Source organism: Haliotis asinina, chromosome 12 (genome assembly GCF_037392515.1).
Source record: "Haliotis asinina isolate JCU_RB_2024 chromosome 12, JCU_Hal_asi_v2, whole genome shotgun sequence".
Taxonomy (NCBI): Eukaryota; Metazoa; Mollusca; class Gastropoda; order Lepetellida; family Haliotidae; genus Haliotis; species Haliotis asinina.
In genome coordinates this window covers 15,769,663-15,795,215 of record NC_090291.1, presented here as the reverse complement: position 1 = coordinate 15,795,215, position 25,553 = coordinate 15,769,663, and the positions used below count along the sequence as shown (strand labels likewise).

Below are 25,553 nucleotides of genomic sequence, written 5' to 3'. Positions count from 1 at the left end.
AGGGAATGAGAGTAGTTTCGAAATTTTATTACGAAAAATGTTCTCTTGGCTGTCTGCCATGGCAAACTGTATAGAAAAAATATAAGATTTTTAATTTTTCTCATTAATTCCTGCCCTTACCCCTTTCCCTCCTCCCCCTTTACATTATTTAGTGAAATTGAAATAATTCCATCGTATGGGAGACATTTTAATGAAGTTACTAAGTGTAAACTAAACGGTTTAAAATATAAATTTCAAAATACTTTTATTACCAAAGTTCCCAGGAGTGTACCTTTTGTATTGTGTGCCTAAATATTATACATAAACAACCTTTTTCTCACTCTGAAAAATATGTGTTCTCGCTCTGATAAAAGACAAAACGATAACTGTCATAGGATCTTATAGGGCGTTTTTGAAGTGATATATTTTCTCTCTTGTGATAGAGACGTACTTCTCTTTTGAAACAAATTTAATTATTCGTGCTAATGTGCACCAAAATTAATTGCGGTTTTCAATATTTATTGTATTTGATAAGAACAAATTAGTCCAGATTAATCAGTAAGCTTTATCCTCCGGCGTTGATATGGAAACATCAACCAGTGAACCTAGCAACCCCAACCACGTCACGTGATAGAAGGCATAACTTCGGCTGTATCCGTGATAAGGGCGACATTTGCCGATTGCTTGTGTACCGGAAGTGTCGAAGTAAACGCAGGCAGATTCTTGTCAACACAGGTAGAGGGACATACCCTAGCAACGACACCCCGGCCTGCAATCATGGTGAGTATTTCCAAGTTAAAATGAAGAAAACTTTGTTATAGTTAAGCAAATAATGTCTGAAACGTCCTTATTTTTTCGATCGAAATACGAAGCAGTCTATTTATCTATGAGTCACCCACTGTGAAAACGTTTCTGATGCTCTTTTCTCTTTACATTCCAAGCACCTGCATCTTAGGAGTACATAACAACACATGTTCAAATATTTCTAAGATACTGTATAAGTTCACATTGCCTTCTCAGCTAACCTTACGTGTCCTCGCGTTTAACTAATTCATCGGTGTATGATTTTGATCAGGGCGAATGGTGCGTGTGTTGTCACAGTTGCCAAGGACTTGGGCCAGTAAAGCCACATGTAGATATTATTACCTTAAACCATCAGCAACACACTGTGGTACTCATAATAACGTATCCAACAGTAGATATCTGATTGTTATTCAAGAACATTTTCAACCAATATTACAAATATCCATATGCAAATATTGCTTGTGTATGGGACAGTGCTTCATTCCAAATCCCTCATTCTTCTAGTCTAAATCATGCCAGGGAAAAATATCAGTAGCAACTCCCAGGTATTTTCAACAAATACCTTGTCACTTTCGTGCTGTCACTTTTCATTTCCAATTTACATTCGGAAATCGATACAGATATCGTACATTGGAACATAGCAAACCATTAACTTGTTGAACGTTTATATTCAAAATGTCTTTGATTGCCTATGATGTACAATGTATTTTTTATAGTATGCACAACACTTTATCATGATCTTAATCATGTGATTTCACTAAGCCTTTGAAGACTATTTTGTCAGAAGGACATCTGAACATGTCTGATGCTCCACAAATGTCTTGAGACCAATGGTTAGCTACTAATTATGCTGGTAGTAGATACATGTATAAAATTTGATTCATGATCATTTAATGTTGAACTAACTCAGTGAAACAGATTTATCGAGACCTACTCAGAGGCCAGTATTTAACCTCACATCTGCTGCAGGTGTCAGTAACGGCCCCCAAATTGGAATTTCCACTTTTTTTGTTAAGTAGTAATGGCCTTGGTGAATTGAATTCTCAACCACTGACTAATTTGAGGAAAATACTGATTTACCAACAAACTGTCAGCAAAGAGTCCTTAGCTGGGAACCCTAGGTGAACCCCTGAGTGAAACATACACAGCTATGCATTTCCATGTTGGCCTGTTCATTAACAGGGCAAATGTTCTCCTTTCCATTAAAGTGAATCTTTATATTTTATTTGAAACAATACAAATTATGAACTCTACACATCATTGTCATAAATTAAAAGTTAAATTATTGTTGGATGAGTGAGTGAGTTTAGTTTTATGCCACACTCAGCAATATTCCGGCTATATGGCAGCGATCTGTAAATAATCGAGCCTGGACCAGACAAGCCAGTGATCAACAATATGAGCATCGATCTGCACAGTTGGGAACCGATGACATGTGTCAACCAAGTCTGACCACCCGATCCCGTTAGTCGCCTCTTACGACAAGCATAGTTGGCAAACATGGGTTGCTGAAGGCCTATTCTATCCCGGGACCTTCACGGGTCAAATTATTGTCGGGGCTCCCAAGATTTAAATGTAAGAGGAACAATCCTTAAGGAGACAAGGACTCATTTAGGTCTGAATGCCACTTTACATATATGAACAATGAAAAGGTTGTTTTTAGTTACAACATGATGCACGAAAGTTATAAAATTGTCAGCCACACAATATCTTTATGACATTGGACTTTGGCATCAGAATTGATCAACAGTGTAATTAATGGTCCATACGAAGCATGTAGTCAAGGAATATTTATATATAACTGTAAGGTTAAAGTCTGATCTTTATCAGATTCAAAGACTTAACTTGTTCAATAATTCCCTTTAATTTTTTGCTTTAATGCAATATACATGTAAGCAATAATGACCCCATGTGTACACATGTTGCAGTATTTGTGTTAATAACTGATATAAACTTCTAGTACTCAGGGATGGGGAAAGAGAACTTTGACAATGGGCTATTTTCAGGATTATTAGCCATTTTATGAATTTAGAATGGGCCACTGCCCTTGTATCAGTAGTAAACTTCAAAATTTTAATGGGCCATTTTTCAGTCTAATGTGCAAAATGGCCCATGGCCCCAGCCTTTCCCAATCCCTGAGTATTTATGTTGACTGAACTATTGAAAACATTTTGTTCTTTCCGCAGTCTGACGTAGAAGAAACATTTAAGAGGATCCAGGCTCACAGAGGTGTCATGGGAATCATTGTTGTCAACAGTGAAGGTAATACTGTTAATCTTTCTTCAGACACAATTTTCATCAAAAACAGACACACATGACCGTTTAGGTCAACCGGATGCGTGCCCAGAACCGTGAGTGCCTGTGCAATTGCCTCCTGTGAGCTCTTACATAGGTCCTGTATGTATGTGAGTGCCTGGTTACATTAAGCCATTCGTTAACCAGCTCGTGTTATTCCGAGAAAACCGGAACACCTTTTCGTCGTCTTCTTGGAGGTTACGGAATAGGGCAAGTTGTGACAAATGACATTAAACATGTATAAAACAAAATGTTATGGATGTCAACTTCCTCTTTATTGTTTACACATCGTTTCTTGGCTATTCCTTGCCCCTTCGTCAGGTGGATGCTAACCAATGATGATGCTTAGAATGTTTTTTTCGTTTTCATTAAACATGGTCGCCATCTTTGTTTGCTTGGCAAGGCAGCTGTGAGGATTGTTTGCGGGCGCTCGTGGGTGCTTGTCCGGACACAGGCGTTCAGGATTGAGTGTTCGCGGGCGCTCGCGGTTCTGATTTTATGATTCCAGGGGTGGTAGGGTAGCCTAGTGGAAATATGCGTTTGTCTGTCATCCTGAAGGCATGGGTACAATGTGTGAAGCCCATTGCTGGTGTTTCCATTTGTGTCTTAATCACTTGGTTTAGAGTCAAAATCGGCTTTCAATCGACTTGCAGAAATAATAATAAAGAACTGGTAGAGTCGTGAGTGGTGATCGATAGGCCAATCATGATTATGTATAGATTGCATGTGACGGTCTTTAATTCTCGCAATGACATGAGGGCCTTTGAATGTGCTGTATAGAGTTATGTCCCTCAATGAAAACCTTTTTGTGTTTTTTTTTAATCCAGTATTCGCTCGGATTTATTTTCTAGCTTTGTCAGCATAATGATAAACATCCTACACCAACATGTCCTCTGGTTTTTGTCTCAGGCAGACATGATTTGTGTGAAATATTGTTGATAGTGGTGTTAATGTGACTTGCTTCTGTGTTTGTTACAGGCATCCCAATCAGGACAACGCTGGACAATTCAACCACTGTCCAGTATGCCGGTCTGATTCATTCCTTAGCAGCCAAAGCAAAGAGCTGTATCCGAGATATTGACCCACAGAATGAGTTGTGCTTCTTCAGACTCAGGACGAAAAAACATGAGATTATGTGTGCACCAGGTGAGAAAAACATACATGTTGAGGTTGTGTTGATTCTGTTGAGGTTGTGTTGAGGTTGTGTTGACTCTGTTGAGGTTGTGTTAAGGTTGTGTTGACTCTGTTGAGGTTGTGTTGACTCTGTTGAGGTTTCTTTGAATGAACTAGTTATGCTGATAAAAATGGTTGATCCACTTGAAATATTATATTTGATATTACAAAACAACGTTCTGGCAGTAATACATACATTCATTTTCGAGCAGATTGGGTGGGGGTGGGGGGTGGTGAGAGGTAGTGATGTTGATGTTCATCAGTTATGTACATAAAAATCTTAAAAGATTATGCTTAAAATTTATGGAAAGAGGGTAGGGATAATTGATATTGTACATATTGTGCAGGGGGTGCGGGTGTTTTACTTTGCACATAAATTATGGGGTGAATTGGGTCATTCACAATGTAAATACTCCACCCCCTAGCCATAAATTATGAACGACCACTGACCACTGGTCAAGTAGTGATAGGATGAGCTGATGATTATTTCAGTCAACTGAAACTTGTATAGTACAGAAGTTTGGTTACCACTAGATGAAAATTCTTTTAACTTCTATGAAGATCCACAATCTAATGTAAGACAGAAAAGGCATGGGGTCTATTTAAATCAGCTTGACTTGGATATTTTTGCTTGGTCATTGTCAGTTTTTCAGAATATTGAGGAATGTTGTTTTCTGTTTCAGACCATGATTACTTGATGATTGTCATCCAGAGTTAGGATCCAAGGGGAGGGAGGATCAACATGCATTGCGTGAGGGATGGGGGGTAGGGGGTCTGTCACTCTACATGGACTTTGCTGTCATTATATGGATGTCAATTCCAAAGTATTTATTCTGCTTCTTGACCCTGGCGTCCTGTATCCGAACAAAGTGTTGATTTCAAGTTCCTTCGAAATATTACTTACTATTCATCATTCTTCGTATGCTTATCACATTCTTAGAATTTGGTGAAAGTCATGTAGAGTTCCATTGAAGTTTTATTTGAATCTATTTATGAAATTGTCATTTGTTATTGAAATTAAATCTTCATCTCTGAATAGTGCCCTTGGTTTTATTCTTACCAGTGTATCAAATAATGGTGTGTGAATGATCAGTTTTGTATACATGTACGAGGGGTGGGGGTGGGTGGGGTGTAATTCACATTGTACATGATCCTGAATAAAAATCATCACACACATACCCCAAGCCATAAATTATGAATGGCCCCTAGGCACTAACAGCAAGATTTCTTTAACAAGAAAGCCTGTCATATTCATTTGTATTTAAAGAGGACAAACCTTTGACTGCTCCCTGCCAAAGGCGGCTGGGAACGGTGGGGTGGCCTAGTGGTTAAAGTGTTCGCTTGCCTTGCTGAAGACCTGGGTTGGATTCCTCACACAGTTTCAATGTGTGAGACCTTTTTCTGGTGTCCCCTGCCATGATATTGCTGGAATATTGCCAAAAAAGGCATAAAACTAAACTCACCCACACAGAGGTGGCTAAAATCTGTATTTATCAAACCTGACATTTTATGGATGCTTCAGTTGTTTACTACTAATGTCATAAGTACATTTACAAGTCACTACATGACACAAGAACGCATGAGAGCCATGCTAAAAGTGTTTCCTTATAACACATTAGACAGACTGACACCTACCACATTACACTGTATTAGGGATAAATACTGTTGCGTTTCAGAAACTAAATGAAACATACGAGAGATAAAACAAGATGTGTTTGGATTAATTCCTCAGTGAATATTGATTAACTGAAGTTATTTCAATATCATTTTGTTGCCACATGCTTTGTGGACCCCGGAGTGAGTTTAGTTTTACGCTGCACTCAGCAATGTTCCAGCTATATGGCGGCAGCCTGTAAATAATTGAGTCTGGAACCAACAATCCAGTGATCAACAGCATTAGCATCGATCTGCATGTGTCAACCAAGTCAGCAAACCTGACCGCCCAATCCCGTTAGTCGCTTCTTATGCATAATCACCTTTCATAGCAAGGATGGTCCGCTGAAGACCTATTCTAGATCTTCACGGGTCAGGCACCTTGAACCCATTAGGGAGAACCTAATATAGTGTAATGGAGACATCATAACAAAGACACCTACCTGTGTGTGTAATATTTATGGATTATTCTCCCCAAGTCAGATGATTCAATGTTTTTTGTATAACGTCCTAATGTGGATTATTGGTTAAGACTGTCCTAACCTTGATTCACCAACTCCAGTATCCATATTTGGTCCAGTCCCTTATCATGTCATGATGCCCATAGTGGAAGGTAACTCCCTTTGAACATTTATGTTATTGGAGAGTGAGTGAGTGAGTTTAGTTTTACGTCACACTCAGCAATATTCCAGCCATATGGCGGCCGTCTGTAAATAATCGAGTCTGGACCAGACAATCCAGTGATCAACAACATGAGCATCGATCTGTGCAATTGGGAACTGATGACATATGTCAACCAAGTCAGCAAGTCTGACCACCCGATCCCGTTAGTCGCCTCTTACGACAAGCATAGTCGCCTGTTATTGGAGAGCCTTACTGCAGCAAGACATAAACTCACATAATGAACACCTTTAACTATTCATGAGTAACTGTTTGTCTATTAACATCACACTCAACATTATTCCAGCTATATGGCGGCAGTCTGTAAATAATCAAGTCTTGACCAGACAGTCCAGTGATCAACATCATAAGAATGTCTATGATCAGCATCATGAGAATCTATTGTCACAACTGGGATGTGATGACGTGTCAGCCAAGCCAGGGAGCCAGACTACCCTGTTAGTCGCCTCTTATAACAAGCATCTGTTGATGAAGACCAACTGTGGCCCAACCGAGACGACAATGATCCTGAGTCATCAGCTCTTGTTTTAACCCTAATGCCAAGTGTCGGGTTGTCATGCAAACTAGAATCTTTTGTTGTCTTTTTGACACAGCATGGGATCAAACACAGATGCTCTAGCTGCTACCAAGGCAAACACTCCATCTGCTAGCCCACAACACAGACACACAAGACAAGATATGGTAAAACAAGTTTATGATATACAAATGTATAAAAACAATAAATACAAACAATGTAAAACAACATAATATTAGAACAGTGAGGCATGGACAATGACAAAGATGTAAAAGGTAATAGTGAGCAAAGTTTTAATTGAAAAAACATACACCAAATTTTACAGGATAAATAAACAATCACAGTCATGCATGACTGAATCCTGTAAATGTCACAAAAAGTGGTAAATATATACATTATATAAGAGTATATGTCGCAAAGATACAGAAAACTTTCCAAACTAGTTCTCAAAATTGGTCTGCATGACACAACTGTATTCTGAAAATCTCAGACATTTGATTGTGAGCATTATTCAACTAGCTAACATGTGATTAAGCAGATTATAAAGATTATAAAGATTATAAAGATTATAAAGAAATAACAGCAAAACATTCTAAAGATATGAATCAGTAGAAGAGTAGAAAACATCTAGGAAAGGGGGTTAATGGTGACACAATCAACACATTCATAATATAGAACCATGTTTAATTCTAATAAATATTTATCTCCTAAACTTTCCTCCTATAATTTTGTGACATTTTAAGACCCTTTTCTTATGTCAGTCAAATAAACTGCTTCCTGTAAGATGTACACTGCAACACTAGAACTATTTTTGCTAAAAAGAACTATGAGAATTTTTTACAATTTATCACAAACTGTATATATATATATATATTTTTGTTCACCCTGATTTCTCTGCTGTAATGAGGGGTGTGATGTTGCGCAAACATTGCAAATAGATTATAGTTTGATTTTAAGATACTATCTTTTGTTGGGGGTGAAGTTGAACAGTTGTTGGTGTTAATGGTGAGAAAATAATGGATATTTTCAAAAACAATGGAAAATCCCTCATAAAAAGATACAGAGATATTACTGGTATTACAAATGAACAAGGACTCTATGGACAAGTTCATATAATATTTTATCACTTGGGATATACAGAGCTGTTTTGTTTCGGACAATACTATATTGCCATAGCAATCAAAACTTGGCAATCACATACGATTTTGATGATTTCAAAATACTTGAAAAACACAAGTAGGTATCTTAAAATGATCCCTCCCTTAATGAATGACCAATCCCGATAAGGGACACAAAACCTTGTCATAAAAAGATTTTTACCCAACATATACACTGGCTCTCTATAAAAGCATATTAATAAACTTTTTGCACTATGCTTTGACAGGAAAGCATTTCTGCTTGTGACAAGGTATGCATGATTTTAATTTGTGTAACATAGGCTTTTGGGGTGGTCATGTAGCTTTTAATATCTTATACCATAGAAGTCTGTTCTGGTGAGAGTACTGAATACATGCACAAATAGGCTGTGTCATCTTGCAATGAAAATGGAAATAAGCGAGAAAAGGCAACTGAATGAGAAAATGTGCCTTACAGCTAGGAGTGAGTGAGTGAGTTTAGTTTTACGCTGCTTTTGACAATATTCTAGCAATATCACGGTGGGGGACACCAGAAAATGGGCTTCACACATTGTGCCCATGTGGGGAACTGAACCCGGGTCTTCGGCATGACGAGTGAACGCTTTAACCACTGGGCTACCCCGCAACATCTAGGTTACATAAAACATTGAAGAAGTGGACTCTTTAAAAAATCAATAATTTCTTGACTGAGTGGTTGTGACTAAGCTTGCTCCAAATGTTTGTGGAAATAACATTATTTTGTTAACAGTTACCAGGCCTGAGTAATTCATTTATAGTAGTAATTTATTTATATGCATAATCTGGACAGTCACACAATGTTTTGTTCCTTGCCAGAAAAGGGTTCATACTAATTGATTACAATTTGGTTTACTGGCAAACAAGGATAAGTTGAGCAGCGACCAGACAACTGACGTATATTAGCAAGTATAAGTGCCGCCCACTGGCGCCTGCCATTGTGAGTGAAAGAGCCCCGATCAAGTGTAGTACGAGGTGAAGCATATTGCCTGTCTCAGCAAACACCTATTTGCGGAGGCAATTTCATTCTCATGCACTGCATGTGCACTAGCTAACATCTGCTCAGCCTTTCACTAAACCAAATGGGTTTGCTCATTGCCATGTAAACGCATTCTCGGCACTGGTCCAACTTATCCTTGTTTGCCAGTAGAGAAACAGTCAGATCACACATATTGGAGCATGTACAGGGTCCATATTGTATATTACATGTTTTAAAGTCTTGGCTGTTTTTGAGCTTGAAAGGGACATCTAGAGATGATGACAAAAGTTCAAAAGTTGCTACTTAGCTGGACACGGCACATAATAAAACATTAAAAAACAATCTGAACACTCTCTGATAAGCAGCTTCATCTATGTTAAACCTTGTCTGAATAAAGGGCTCAAGGACTCTCAGAAGACTGGTGCAAGCTCTACTGTTTCCTGTACACATACTGCATGCTACCTATCTGAACAGAGGTAGACTGTGTTCACATGTTCATTATCTTTCGGAGAACATGTTTAAAGCACCTTTAGATGGTAACTTAAAGACAACACCAACTTGGACTCTAGCTTTTCGACCTTGTCAGGCGTACATACTTCCACAGTTTGAACCGTATGTTGAACGAAATTAGTTCATGCACTGTGACCCATGGTCTACATAGTGACTCATCATCAACTTGTACACTTACGTTCAGAACAGAAAAAAACATTGAAAAACTATTGAAAATCTAAAAATTTCCAAATAGATCTTAGTTCTTGTTACTTCCAAAATTAGATCTGTGCACATACAATTACGGTTAAAATCAAAACTGCAAACAACCTGACTGTAATGAGATTGGGAGTACACTGACCAAATTTTCACTCACATCATAGCCAAGATTCACCAGAAGATACACCATAATGACTTGCTTATATATATTTAATCGCCAAGAATGAGCGTTGTCTACAACTGGCATTTTGAGCATTTTCATATGTTCCTTGTAGTTCATGTTTTGAGAGGAACATTTCAACTGTGTTATAAGATATCAACAAGTTTCCCTGAGTGTGTACATACTCATTTGGGTGTATCAGAGTAATTAGAGGGAATGACAGAGCAAGGCTCGATTGCACCCGGTGCAATTTTGCTTAACAGTCTTGGTTCACCATACAAAAACAGGTTGCACCAGCTGCAATATAAGTTAATACAGGGGAAGCTGTCTAAACCGGCACACATTGGAACTGAACAAATAATCTGGTTTAGACAAAGTGCTGAATTGCAGAGCTGATGATAAATGTTCAAGCCATGAATGAGACTGGGGTGTTTATACCGGTGTTGATAACTTGCCAGATTGGACAGATGCTGGTTTTGACAGCTCCGACTGTACATAATGCTTTGGGTTTTCTGTTAATGATGTATTAAACATCATGGTAACAACAGTAATCTTGGCCTCCCAAGTTCATGCTATACTGCTACATGATATTCATGTCATGATTACAAAAACTCATTCATCACTGTCCATGTAGTCGTCTGAGTCACTGCTCCATTGAAACAGTTCCTCATTTTTCTGTTTTCCAGCTGCTTGTCTTCTTTGGAAAGCATAGCATGAACATCCACTGAGCAAAGGTTGCGATAAAATGTGGGGTGGCATTCTGATGTTTCAGGTTGCAGAGGACAAGTTCTAAATGTTTAGTTCAAGATACAACAATAATAACAACAGGAATAACAACCTGTACAATTTTCAAATTTAGGTAAAATCATTAAATATTTCAGTTTTGTGAAAGGAAGAAATTCTTTCAATATCCAGGGTTGAGAAAAAAGATAAATGCACAAAATCTAACTGACATTTTCTGTGCAGGGGCTGTCAAAATTTGGAGTGAAGTACCCATTCACAGAAAATATCCATATAATTATCATTTGATAAAGAAATCTATTTAGCAAAGTTTAGATATATTTTTGCAATGTTTGATTTTTAATTAAGTTTAATGAAAGACATTTTCAATGCACTGTACATACTTTAATAGACATGATTATCAACATACGGTAGTATTCTCATCTAGGCACAATCACAGGCCAAGATGTCTGGAAAATGACAACTATGAGGTTCGGTTTATGGCCTGAGGATCATAATCAGCAAAATACATGAATGTGCAAATGCATATACTTATGTATCGGTTGTGACCAACAGAAATACTAACATTCCCCTCTTTCTGACTACTTTCTTTGTAAGTGATACTTCTAACAAACTAACTAACCCATGTTAAACTAATCTTGTATTAAACGATTGTCTGGCACTGTTTGCTCTGAGCAGTTTGTGTATATATACCACAAATCTCTAAATAAAACAAATCTGAACAAGTATGCATCAAAAGTAGAGGTATTCCAAGTTCAAATGAAACTACTAGGTACAATTGAAAATATTTCAATATATCTGCTGTTCAATTATTTTAAGACTACTCAGGATTTTTAAATTTTTTGACCAAGTTTATAACTTGTTTTAAGGATCTACCTTCCATATATTTTCCCTGCTCAAAAAATTAAATTATATTGTTTTTATTGGCTAAAAATGTAAACCAAAAAGAAAATCTTTGTTTTAGATATCCCAGCTCACTTGGGCTCCTTTTCAATTTGAATAATTAATTGTTCTCATCAACGTCTGTATTTTCTGATATCAGTATCCAATCAGTCCACATCAGCCAGGACCTGGTCGGTCAAGCCATTACACTGGGCAATGCGGTCAACGTGTTGTCTGTAGATAGTCATGTTGTGCATGAAGTTGGGGATGCGGGTGTTCTCAAGGTCAGCGTACTCCTCCAGCATTTCAATATCTTCATGGGCGATCTTCCCCAGTTTCAGTAGCAGGCTGAAGTTTATCGTGCGTCGACGCTTTAGGATCTGAAGAGCACCTTCCAGGTAGACTTGGTCCTTGCAAAACCCACCTGAAACATGACAATAAATACATTTCAAAGAATTAAACTCAAATACGAAACAGTCTTGGTTCTCAGACATCTTCACATTATCAAAGTCTGCTGCATGTTTTCATCTTTATTGTCAACTTATTAAAATTAATGGACAATCATACTAGAACTCACACACACCATCCTGGCAGTGAAATGGTTCAATATAAAAAATAAATACATCATACACTTACTTACTTTGCATGGACACAAGTCAATGAGTGAGTGAGTATAGTTTAAGACGCTTTTTGCAATATTCCATCCACTGGGGTTCAAATCTCTATTTGGAAGATAATTTTAAAAAATTAAATTAAAATAATAAATAAATAAATTAATTAATTAATTAATAAAAATTAAATTAATTAATTAGACTTTTGTAATCATATATTGTATTTATATGTTATGATTAACACATACTTCAAATCTGAACTAAATCAGCGAAGAAATGGACTTTTCAGAAAATTCTACGAGTATATTCATCACATAAAATGCATTTCTGTGTTCTGGTCAGTTCAAAAGGTTCAGCTAACGACCTCCTAATGTGGTTAATTACTGCTTGACAAGTATTTGATGAGCCATATCCTAACAAATGACCCAAATTTGCATATATGAGAACACCTTCCAGAACAATCCATTTGAAACAAAAGGGAAACAGGTTGTTGTCCTCTAAATATTGAAAAGTTTTATTTGCTTGAGTGAATCGTGTCATGATGGTGTCTTGCTGAACTAAATTGCTTTATGAGACACATGTTAAACAGTAGCAGAATTGATTTCACACCACGGTCAGCATGTTTTGCACATGCTTAATCACCAATCTACCTGTAGCAACCAAGTGCATTCGTCCCGATTACTTGCCCTGCCTGCTTGTCACAAACGGGTTCACTGCGCTGGCTCATCTCATACATGTCCAGCAGTAGACTCAGTATAGCAGCTTAATGAACTGAATCATGTTCACACCTTCAAAAAACATCCTTACCTGGAAGTGACGTGTCCACCTGTCCTCGCTTTGCTCGTATACAGTAGTCCCATCTGACGTTAGGGTCATGGACAAATTGACCTAGGTCTCGGAACAGTTCCTTGAATGACATCTCAGATGCCTTGAATGCAGTGTAGTAGAGGAGTGCAGCACGCCACAGGGAAGGGTCGGGGCGAAACAGGACGCTGTGGAGGGAGGCCAGACCCTCCTCTGTGGGGTTGAGAGGCTTTAGCCCCAGCTCCCGTCTTGTCTTGAAGTTGTTCCAGGGCTGGTAGCGGTTGTTCAGACTGCGCAGATAATGGGTTCCTGACAATTAAGAAAATAACAGTACTTGATTATAATAACATAATACCTCTATTCTAGTATTGATAAATGTCCATGATAAAATGGGAAGTAAAGGGTTCTTTCTGAATTACATGAGTCTACAATTGAGGATAAACATACTGAAACGCCACTCTGGATATTTGTCAAGTTTTTAAACAGAAGACATAAACATGAAAGCCTACTTTTATGAGATTTCATTTTTTAAACTTGTATTTTTTTTGCTGATCAGTAAAGGTAAAGCACACATTTGAATCCCAGCCCTGTTATAAAAGTTCGAAATGATCTAGTGAATCTTGTGATAGTTGGTTTTACAATTACATTGTAATGTTTTGAGTAAATGCTATAAATTATGTAAATGTTATTCAACAAATGAAGTTATTTTTCAATCATATTTGTTATAAAATATGTTAATAGTTTTGTTTATTCAAATCAATATAAATATGTTTTAATGCTCGTTAAGACTGGGGCTAGCATTGATATTCACCAACCCATGATTGTTGAAAAAGGTGAAGGACTTGGTCAGGTGACATAAGTCCAGGTTGCTGATTTGGTTAATACAAGTCAAGTGTATCTCAATTGTAAAGATTGATGTTCATGATGTTGGTCACTGGATTAGACTTCATTATTTACAGACTGCCTTAGGGTTGGGATATTACTAAGTGCAGTAGTAAACAACAAACACAGAAACATGTTTAGAACAAATTTTAAGCCTGTCTTACCGATTTCGTGTCGGAGCAATCCCTCTGCCCACTGCTCTCGCAGGTTCACTACACGTACATTCAGCACTGGCCTGCCCTTTGACCTTGTCATGGACCCACGAGAAATAAGATCCTCGCTGAGGTTTAGACAAATCTCAGACTCAAGGTCCTCCTTTCGTAAGAAACGCTTGACAAGACACAAAATCTGAGGCCTTGTGAGAATGCGACCTCCACTCTGTTCCTCAAATATTTCATAGCTGCCATAACGCTGTATGGCTATGTCCATGATCAACTTGGCCTGAAATTGTCATAAAAAATCCATTAAATGATATGCATATATATTGGCAGAAGAACTTAACAGTTATTCTTTCATCCAAGCAAACCCAACTCCATCTCTGTAGCTGACTTTACATCGTCCATGATTACCTTAGCATATTGTTTCCCCCAACCACATCCCAATCCTCGATATCTCCGGGTATACATTCTGACAAATCACCACTATACCATGGATGCATCTACGGCTCAGCCTGATAAACTTACACTGGCCCAAAATAGAATTGCGTAACTGAATTCTGATCTTCAAAGTAGATTATTTTGACAAAAAAAAGGCATGGAATGACTGTCATTGTTAATATTAAGTGTGAATATAGCCCATACAATCCAACACACGCAAAAACACAGCCTTTGGTGATTATTTGCCTAGAAAAAATCCCCCTATAATCTGCATGTAGAAAAATCTAAAAGCGTGATGCACATGCAAATACGGGATACGACTAAACGAAGAAAGCAGAAACAGAGCCATTGGACACTTGGAAGCTGGAGAAAGCCAGTCCTCAGTTGCCAGATATCTAAACGTGAGTCAGAGTACGATTTCTCGTCTCAGGCAGTGGTACATGCAGCACAACTAGACCAAAGAAGTCCTAGGAGTGAGAGACCAAGGGTGACAACTCCAGCGCAAGGCTGCTTCATCTGCAAATTCAAACCATCCCTGCAGCGTACACCGCCAACAATGTTCCTGGGCTGCATCGAGTCTCTGCACAAACCATCAGGAATGGTCTAAGAGAGCATGGAATCTGACCGATGCGACCACATACAGGACCTGTTCTGTGACAACACCATCATCGTGCACGTCTTCAATGGAGCAGGAACGTTTGGCCATGGACCCTTTTGAGCTGGAGGAGGATCTGGTTCAGTGATGAGTCACGGTTTATTGTATCAGCAATATGGCAGGATGAAGATTTACAGATGTCGTAGTGAAAGATAAGTTAAACCGTGTGTTCGTGAGGTCGACAGACACGTCGACGGAGATGTAATGATGTGGGCAGGCATATCTGTGAATGACAGAACAGAGCTGGTCCATGTCCAAGAGAATTTAAATGCTGTGCGCTATTGTGAGGAAATCCTGGTACGTCATATTATTCCTGTAATTGATGCTAGAAGAGAAATTTTCCAGCATGACAATGCAAGACTGCATACAGCACGCATTACAACATATTTCCTTACCATCAACAACATTTCAGTTCTCCCATGGCCTTCAAAATCTCCAGATCATAACCCATTTCAACATTTATGGGACCAATTGGATCAATGTGTACAACGCCGACAGCCGCAACCACAGACACATCCACAGCTTGTCGATGTGTTGCAGGATGAGTGGAGAAGAATCCCCTAACGGCTGATCTGACGTCTTATACAGTCTATGCCCAGGCAATGCAGAGCAATAATTGAAGCTCCTGGCAGTCACACCAGATACTGACTTTGTGACCGTGCCATCAAAAACAGACTCTCAACACCACTGTCAGTGACTGTATGTTTTTGGATACACATGTCCCAATACCTGTGTGAATTTTTATTGCTCTAATGTCATTACTTTTTGTGTAATTTCAGTTACTAAAGCATCACTGTTAACACTGGATTTTCACCTATGTGTTTCTTTTTTGGGCCAGTGTATTACCTCCCTTGACAGGTGTTTCATCAGGAAGAATTACCTTCCTTAGATGCATCCAGGGTATAGTGGAGATTTATCAGAATGTATACTTTGGATATATCGAGGATGCCACATCCCACACCTACCATCAAATGAAGTATGAATACCTAGTTCAGGTACACTTTCTTCCAAACCTGTTTCCTTCCTCACACTGATCACAGGCAAAGTGTAGCGCAAAATGGGTTGCGCAGCAGAACGAAACTGACCAGTCTTCATATCGCATATACGAAGACTGGTCAGTTTCGTTCTGCTGCGCAACCCATTTTGCGCTACACTTTGCCTGTGCACTGATATCCCAACAGATGAGATCCGGGTCCAGGTTAGAATTGATTTTCAGTAACCCATCCTTGTTGTAAGACTCTTTACAGACAACAATTGGATTGGGTGATTGGGTATGCTGACTTGGTTGACACATGTCATTGTATTCATGTTGTGCAGATTGATGCTTATGTTGTTGATCACTGGATTGTCCAGTCCAGACTCGATTACATACAGAGTGCCACCATTACAGCTGGAATATTGATGAGTGCTGCATGACACTAAACTCACTCTCTCACCCCAACTGGTGAAGAAAATCAAAAGGCTCTATCAAACATGGTTCAACTGATAAACCACTTCACAGTTGAGAGCTAATGGACCCACATATCAACAAACTCTCTTAAACTTTGGAATATATATTCCTGTCCATTTGTATTATGACACATATTACCAGCACATTACAACGAGAATTGTCCAGTTTAATGGTACTCGTAATGGATCATAAATGCAAAAACACAAATTTTGTGTCCCCTGATGAAATGTTTTGTTGTTTCAGTAGAATTCATAGTCCTGAGGCAGATTCTTGTCATGCTTATGTACATCATGTAAGTAAAATATTTGAAAAGGGTCCAGTTTCTAATGTATAATGGAAAATATAGATGGCATACTTATTCATAAATGTGATAAAGCATGGTATCCCAAATCATTTAAGAAAAATACAACTGAAATTCTGACGAAGAAGCAGAGATAAAGCTAGACCTGTCCAAAGGCTGATATTCCGTATAAGTCAACAGATTATGTTATTAAATACTCTAAAATTTATTATTAAAAAATTACCAGCTCATTTTAATACAATATAGCATGTAATATGGATTTGACTAATTTTTCTCTCATAACAAGACTAATAAAGATTTAAATATGAATTATTTTTATTGTTTGCAGACATATTGCCGAACCTGCCTTAATCTCAACTGAATGTCAGTACTACTAATCCTTACCCTATCACTAAGTGTGGTGTTAAACAACAAACAAATTATTTCGTACCTTGAATATTGATGAGAGCAGAGTTAAACAACAAACAAACTTACTACATGTATTTCTTACCTGGGACATATACTTGTCTGAAGGATTAGTGAATCTACTGAGCACTTCTGGTTCAGCTGGGGTTCGGTAGATAAACAGTGGGTTATAGTTGAAGTTGGCTCTCATGAAGCGATCTTTCTCCGCACGTTCATTTTCTGGTTTGATTGCTGCTAACAATGGAACCTTTTTTCGACGTTCATGCGCTTGGGATGAAACAACTTGCCCTGGCTGTCGAGGATTAGGTGAAGACAATATATTGATTCTATTAGGTGTGGCTTCTCGATTGATTCCAGGTAATCTCGTTTTTGAGGAATAAGATTCTCCATTTTCTCCACTACTTTCAAATGAACTAGCCATTTCATGCGAAACATCAGTGTAACTTGAAGATACTAGTGACTGTCGTTTCCTTAACAGTTTTTTCCTCTTTTTCTTTCTGCTGCCTGTTTCAGATGGCACTTTGCTGTAACTGACTTCAGGGACAGTCACTAAATCGAGATAGTTTGCAGACTGTATCTGTCTCAAGGGTCCATGGATGTCACTCGCCATTGAAATACTGTCAGATTTACAATATTATAGCATTTCTAAGCGAACAATTAATTCTCATTCTCTCCCTTAGAAACGGAATACTATGTATGCTAAACAAACATACACAACCTAAAACAGTACAATATATTTTGCAGCTCACAATGAAACATGACAAATGGCGAATTTGCCGAATTAATATTATAAATATTAAAATAACTCCAGCTGATAGATACGAGGACTAAATGAACCAAATCATATATGTCCATCGGTTGTCAAAACCAAAGTCATTTTGTTGAAACACGTTGTCAGTGTCATTTCTCATGAAGGGAAAAACGAATCGTCGTCTAAAGATTTGTGTCGTCCACTCAACAATTAATCGGCCTGCTGACAACCGGGGTTAAGACAAGATTGTGCCTCAAGCTTAACAAAAACTAACTACTCTTGTACATTTCGTTGAATAACCCAGTAAAATTTCTATTGCTGTCATTTCACATAATGCCCCAGTATTGTTCATTTAAAAAACATGTCATTCAGATATTGTGGCAAACGTAAACATTACTTTCGGCAGCCATATTTTCCTGTTTGTCATCGCCCTGGCAACTCACAGGAAGTTAACAGTGCGCGTAGAAGAGTTATTGCCCTTGGATCATGTAATGGAAAGCGGCAAATGACAAACACGCACGTTTGCGATTCCAAATCAGATCGATAGTCTAAGTAAAGTTAGTCTCAGTACTTTTCGTTACACCCCACCACTGAGTCTAACAAAAACCTTATGGGAGGTCGCGTCAGGTAACCTTTGAGATTGACCAATCAGAACACAGCTTACCAAATCGCGAAAGTGCACATTCGCACATACCTTTTGAACTTTTTATCTCAAAAAGGTTCGTACCCGAACGATTCCGAATGCGATTTAGCTTACGCTCGCTTCCAGGTGATGCACACGTATGGCAAGCCGTTTTCACATTTATTCAGGAATTACAGATATCTTCAGTTGTTTTAAATATATCTGCATTGCATTTAAAGATATAAATAATGATTTAAAGATATCTGTAAATAATTGAAGATATCTCTACTTAATTTCACATATCCAAAATAGAATTACTGATATCTCAAAATGTTATAGTGAAACCAAGAACATATTTCGTGACATCTCTAAATGTTTTAAAGATATCTGCAGAACAATTATGATCAGAGTGTACATAATTGTATTAGAAATTAATTCAAAATATCTTGAATTCAATTCTAGATATCTTGAAATGATCGGTACATATCCACAAATGTATTACAGATATCTTCAATTCAATTAGAGATATCTTTAATTCAATTATTGATATCATTAATTCTTGCTATTACTGATATCTAAAATTATTTTACAGATATCTTGAATTGACTTGAAGATGTCTTGAATTGAATAAGAGATATCTTGAAATGAATTAAAGATATCTTGAATTGTAACGGTTTCAAGACATTTTCAAATACTTCCGGCTACGTATCCATAAATACTTCCGGTTGGAAATGGTTGGTGGACCATACATGTACAGCTCGTACATGCCGGGAGCTGAGATGCGGTCAAGACATGAACCTGTATCGGGGCCGACAACACCACCTGAATAGATTCTACCAAAGTTCTCGAGGTGTATTACCCCTCGTAGTTTTTTTAGTCAGTTTCTGTATCAACGCTAGCGAGCTGACATTTTTATAGTCTGTTTCTGATAGTGTTCTACAGTAGCAGTGCGCAATGTTCATTCAAGTTTTCATTTTCGCCGGGGTTTTTTTCACTTTAAAAGAACGAATAAACTTTTGGGGTTTTCATACACTTTTATCCATTAACAAATAAAGGACTACTGGTTAGTTTTGTGCGGAACACCAAATTCATTCTTTGAAATACTTGTGGTTAGTTAAATACTGCGCGATTAAAAGTGGCCAAAAAGCCGTCTGCTTCCCTCTCGCCCGCTAACAAAACCACAAACAGGTTACGTACTTCAGTCGCCAGAGCACTGCAGCGAACCGCTGTGACGTCATGCAAGGAAGGGTTTTCGGTTAGCTTTAAACATGTATGTATAGTGTGTAACAAGTCCGTAATTTTGCTGATTTCTCGACGTCAACAAAAACATGCAATCATTGCTTTGCCCTCAACCCAGGGGACGAGTGACGGTGTCACAATGCACAAGTATCCATCGGACCCGCAGTTCCTGCTTAATGGGTTGTTTGCAAAGCAAGCGTTGAAGAAACCCGTGGTATATTTTAAATCTATTGGCTGGACCCTCCCTTGCTTAAGGTTAGAAATGCTATTTAAGATTTGTTTTGATCACGATAAAAAAATTCAAAAGTACTTGTTAGTTGTAGTAAAATGAGCAGAAGGATTTTGAAACTCACCTCGCTTCCACGAGTGAAATTGTTATCTTTTAAATCAAAGTCCTGCAAAATCCTATAGTACACCAATCAAATACGTATTTTACTACCAGTAGAAAGTACTTTAGATTTTGATATTCGGTGGAAATACACCTCAGTGGCATTTATTCTCAGACTAGGGGATGTTAGTCACTGGGCGCTGCTACATTTTTTTTTAAATCGTGGCTTCAGGGGTTAAATTCTGTTTGAGAAATTGGGTTTAGACAAACCAGTAAACAAGACAAATTTTCCTCGGAAATGTACATGAATTCTACAGTGCCCCACGTGGGCATAAATAACTTTAAGTCACGGAGGCCGCCCCTTTGATTGGTTGAATCGGGAGAGAAAACTTGTCAAAAAGGTCGATTTAAGGCGTTTAAGTGTCGAAATGAGTAGTTTTAATGACGGGTTTCATATGTAACGATGCCAATAAATGAGTTATGCAGTTGTAACACTCCCCCCACCCCACCCCCACCCTCCACACAAACACTATAGAGTATATGTACACGTTATTATATTTGTTTTCATGTCATAATTTACAGATTTCCTTGCACAGGACACTTAACCCCCTTGGTACCGAAGGTATTTTTCTGACGCACATTATCATAAGATTGTTGTATGTGCATGTTGATTAGTATACATCTCACCTGGTTCCCGTTCAAGGTATATACATATTGATATACTGAGGGAAACAAATAAGGGAGCACCACTTCATGGCAGTGTTCCTTTATCTATTCTCAGATTTCCTCCCACAGCGCTATTCAAAGCATTTGATGAAACTGGAAAATATTAAAGGAAATCTTGAATTTACCTGTGTTCCTTTATTTATTTCTCTGAGTATATTAGAGATAAAGCTAATGGATTCCCCAGTTCTAATTATCTAAACAGGTTTGATTTAAATGAAGTACAAATATTGTCTCCCAACCACAGCTCTTTAGAAAATTGCTTTGGGATTTGGCACACGGGTCAGTGATACTGTAATGTAACACCCGGTGAGTCTGCGTCCAGAGGAATGTACTTTATGACTGTAATAACAGTTCCATGAATTTAAGTTTGCTTGGATTTTGAAATCTAACTTTGGGGAATATTTGCTAGCATTGCGTGCCGCCAATGCTGAACACATACAGAAATGGACTATAGAAACTTGGCGCATGCGCACATGCCAACAAGCCAGCTCACTACCGTTGATAAAGAATTGAACGGTTTACCGGCCAATTATTATCTAAATTCATGGTCATAAAATATGACAGTTACATTATCTGGGAGTACATCGATATCAATGTTTTAGTCAAAACCCCACGGGAAATATTTCTGGAACGTCTCGAAAAAATACGAAGGGTAATCGGCCACCACAATCTGAAGAGGGTTGTGGTGACTTTTTACGTCGCATTGGCATTGTTTCGGCCATATAGCAACGAATCTGAGTAGGATGTATAAAAGTGGTGTTCTCGGCCACGATGCAGGATCATGTCTTGACAGTACAGGACCGCTTCTCGGCTCTCGGCATGTGCGAGCTGTATATGCATGGTCACCAGCCATTTTCCGAACCGGAAGTATTTACGGATATGTAGCCAGAAGTATTTGAAGATATCTTGACATTGTTTCCTCAGATATCTTTAATTCATGTCCAGATATCTCTAATGCAATTTAAGATATCTTCGATTCGATGCAAGATATCTTTAAAACAATTTCAGATATCAGTAACCCCTTAATACATTTTCTTTATTTGAGATATCTTTAATTCTTTTCAAGATATCTATAATTCAATGCAAGATATCATTAATTCTTTTTAAGATGTCATTAATATCATTCAACATATCCTTAATTCAATTCGTGATATCTTTAGTTTTATTGGAGATATAAATAATTATCTCCATTCGAGATATCTTCAATTCAATTCAAGATAACTTCAATTCAGTTTAAGATATCTTAAAAACAATTCAAGACATCTTTAATAGCTTAATAAAAGTGAAAACGGCTTGCCATACACACGGCTTACGTACAAATAATTGTGGTATATGCGGATTTGTTTGTGGAGAGATCTGTGTCAGTGACCTGAATGTTTTGAAAGTCCCTCCGATCCCTAAATAGTAGCCGTTGTCTGATTGGTTAAATATGTTTAACCGTCTCGCGTTTGGTTGGATGGTCATTGGTCGCTCAAAGGTTACCTGACGCGACCCTCTACTAGGTTTTGTTAGACTCACCGGTGGAGTGTGACGAAATACACTGAGATTAAGTTTACTTAGACTGCCAGATCAGATGTCATCATTCCACGTGTGCATTGGCAGGTTCGTAAATTTCGTTGACGCTAGTCATTGGCCAGCCAACACTGGATTTTATTTTGGCTATTTACGAGGGACAACAGAAAACATAGAGTATCCAAGCTTTACCCCAGTAGGGCTTGGGGAAGACTGGGGCCATGGGCCATTTTGCACATTAGAATGAAAAATGTACCCATAAAAATTTGGAAGTTTATTACTGATACAAGGGCAGAGGCCCGTTCAAAATTCAGGAAATGGCTAATAATCCTGAAAATGGCCCATTGTCAAAGTTTTCTTCCCAATCCCAGCCTCAGTTGTAAAACGTGTTAAAAATTGAAGTTTCAAGTCTTTGAAGGGCATTTAGAAGTGAAAAGCATAAGGATGAAGATTTTATGGATATCAACTTCTTTATATGAGAACACAACGTTTCGGAGTTAATGCTTACTCCTTCATCAGGTGATTGAGAATGGGGTACAGAGCTATATTTATATGTACAGGTAAAACAATAACAAAGTAACAAGTGGAATGACTTAACGAAAGCTGGAAGCCAGTATAAACAAGCGCTGATTGGAACCCGACAGTTATGATAACAATGATAGAAGCCAATGGTAATACATTACAGATGATGGGATATGTTTACATAACACAGGTAGGGGATTAAGGACGATGTACATGATTGGGGATAAGGATGGAAGCCAATGGTGGATGATGTTTACATAACACATGATTAGGGATCAAAGGAAAGTCAAAGGAAACTGCAAGAAGCCATCGAGATCCGGAGACAGAAACCAGCAATCAACCGTGACCAAGGAGTGTACCTACCAAGTGCCTGGGACTTATTGATAAATTAATCTCATCTGTCTGTGTACATTCTATCTATGTAATTCATGTATAGCCAATCTACCCGTGTACATCCTTATCTACTTGTGTTTGTACATCATCAACCCCCATGTAAACATGTCCATCAACCCTCATGTAGTCATGTACATCTTCCTTTATCTAACCCCTTGACTTCTCCGTCTTTGTGAGCGTCAAGAATTGTAAACGCCTTTAGTGGACTTAGTATCCATTTTAGCTCGTTTCTGTAGAAGCTCCAAACCATTCCAGGAACATCAGTTTGACACATGCCTTTGCAAGTCATGGCCATTCGACCCGTGAAGGTCCGTGATATGAGTCGTTTTAAAAAAATGCAGGAATTCTTGTCCCTGCTCAAATACATAAATATTTCTACAAATTTATTGCAATTTTTCAGCCCAAGAAGAATATTAAGGCATTATATTTGTATATCCATGTTTAATTGTGGACAAATGTATTTAGATTTTTTATTACAGTCTTAAAGGGGCGAAAATTGAGCTGTTTTCATTGTCCCTCAGTCAGGGTGTTGTTCGTTTTTCGTCTCTGTTGATACAAATCACTAAATTAGTTAATTTTCGGGGGCTGATTTCCTGTGTATTAACTGTTTAGTTCACACTCATAAGGATTGAAAGATGTTTGACTTCATATTTTTTAAAATAAGACATGTTTTGTAGCTGTCCCTCAGATATTGTTCTTTCCCGTAACGACAGCCTCAGATTTGAAATAATGTATGATCCCTGATGCCAAGATACCCGAACTTCAGCATGTTATTTGGCACTTCCTGTGTTCTCATGATGACTAAAGTTCCAGATGTTCTATTGACTGAGAGTCTTGGACTTAAAATATTAAGACTTGGAGCATATATTCATTAAGCGTCTTTCCTGTAACAATACGGTTGCACTTATAAATACAATTATGCAAAATTATGTTTCCATGATTGCATCTGAACTCAGAAACATTTGAAACTTGGAAAGTCCAATTTTTATGAGGGGGTATTAATTTTCTCATGTTATTTGTGTTGATGTACTTCTCTCCTATAACATTCTTTCCTCTAACGCTAAAAATTGTAACAGGAAAGAAAAATAAGACGTTTAAACAGGAACTATGTGTAATATAAACTTGTATCTTAATATATTATTAGGTGTGAACCTGTCACACTTTTGGTTCAATATATTATTATGTTTATACAATGTGAAAAACAGATGATAAGTGATATTTTTGTCCTCAGGCGGTTACAACAGAGAATGGTAAATGTTACGTGAAAGAATATATCTGTCACTGTGATTATCATGTTCAAGGTTTTACTAATATCTTATCCCATGTAGGAGTAATCATTACACGAATATTATTCTCTACCGTATGTGTATGCAGTTAACAGCAATTACTGGATGTACATACTGATTTAACTACAATGAAATGCAACCGTTACAGTAAAGAATTTATTCTGTCGGGTATGTTAGGGTAGAGAAAAAACAGCAGTTCACAGAGGATTTTTGAATTAAATATGCATATGTCTCAATATATTCTTAGGTGTAAGCCTGTGTAAACTCACAATTTTTGGTTCAATATATTGATGTTTATATAATGTGGTAAGCAGATTGTTAAGCGAAATTTTTTGTCTTTACTGTAACAGGCATGTCCTTCCCGTAACTACAATATGTTTTTGTATTTTTTCAAGGTTTTAAATAATGATATTGATTTAAAAATATGGTATCAAGAAGTATGAATGTTTTCATTACATTTAACGTAACAAAATGTTTTCTTGGGTGAGGTTTTGCTGAAAAATCCAAAATGGGAATTTAGTTCTATGTTTTAATTTTTAGAAAGTATACATACAAACTTATTTGAGCAAAGAAATCCATACAAATTCAAACATTTATGTGGATATACATACAGTCCGAGCTTATCTTCATGTCTGTCACACAATATTGCTAGAAATATCATTTTTATAACATGTTTCATCATCTAAAGTGTTGTTATGGGAAAGACATGTAAATTTGATGATTTGAGAAAACGGCATATTTTTATAAAAA

General features: G+C 37.7%; 2 protein-coding genes across 2 annotated transcripts; one reads left to right on the top strand and one right to left on the bottom strand.

The window, feature by feature from the left end:
- The first annotated feature begins 644 nt into the window (after positions 1 to 644).
- On the top strand, positions 645 to 5,287 carry LOC137258188 (dynein light chain roadblock-type 2-like). Its single transcript, XM_067795766.1, has 4 exons — positions 645 to 759; positions 2,970 to 3,045; positions 4,057 to 4,224; positions 4,935 to 5,287. The coding sequence occupies exons 1-4, from the start codon at positions 757 to 759 to the stop codon at positions 4,967 to 4,969; spliced, it is 282 nt and encodes a 93-aa protein (XP_067651867.1). The 5' UTR covers positions 645 to 756; the 3' UTR covers positions 4,970 to 5,287.
- A 6,600-nt stretch (positions 5,288 to 11,887) lies between these two features.
- LOC137258372 (putative tyrosine carboxypeptidase MATCAP2) lies at positions 11,888 to 18,034 on the bottom strand. Its single transcript, XM_067796031.1, has 4 exons — positions 17,510 to 18,034; positions 14,182 to 14,458; positions 13,139 to 13,444; positions 11,888 to 12,144 (listed from the first exon to the last, which is right to left on the bottom strand). Exons 1-4 carry the CDS (start codon positions 18,032 to 18,034, stop codon positions 11,888 to 11,890), a joined length of 1,365 nt encoding a protein of 454 aa, XP_067652132.1.
- Between the last annotated feature and the right edge of the window lie 7,519 nt (positions 18,035 to 25,553).

Excerpts from the sequence above, each read along its gene's own strand:
- LOC137258188 (XM_067795766.1), top strand. Across the intron at positions 3,046-4,056 it reads CATTGTTGTCAACAGTGAAG|GCATCCCAATCAGGACAACG; the intron begins GTAATACTGTTA and ends TGTTTGTTACAG. Across the intron at positions 4,225-4,934 it reads TGAGATTATGTGTGCACCAG|ACCATGATTACTTGATGATT; the intron begins GTGAGAAAAACA and ends TTTCTGTTTCAG.
- LOC137258372 (XM_067796031.1), bottom strand. The coding sequence starts at position 18,034 with ATGGCGAGTGACATCCATGGACCCTTGAGACAGATACAGTCTGCAAAC. Across the intron at positions 14,459-17,509 it reads CAGACAAGTATATGTCCCAG|GCCAAGTTGATCATGGACAT; the intron begins GTAAGAAATACA and ends TGACAATTTCAG. Across the intron at positions 12,145-13,138 it reads GGTGGACACGTCACTTCCAG|GTGGGTTTTGCAAGGACCAA; the intron begins GTAAGGATGTTT and ends GTCATGTTTCAG.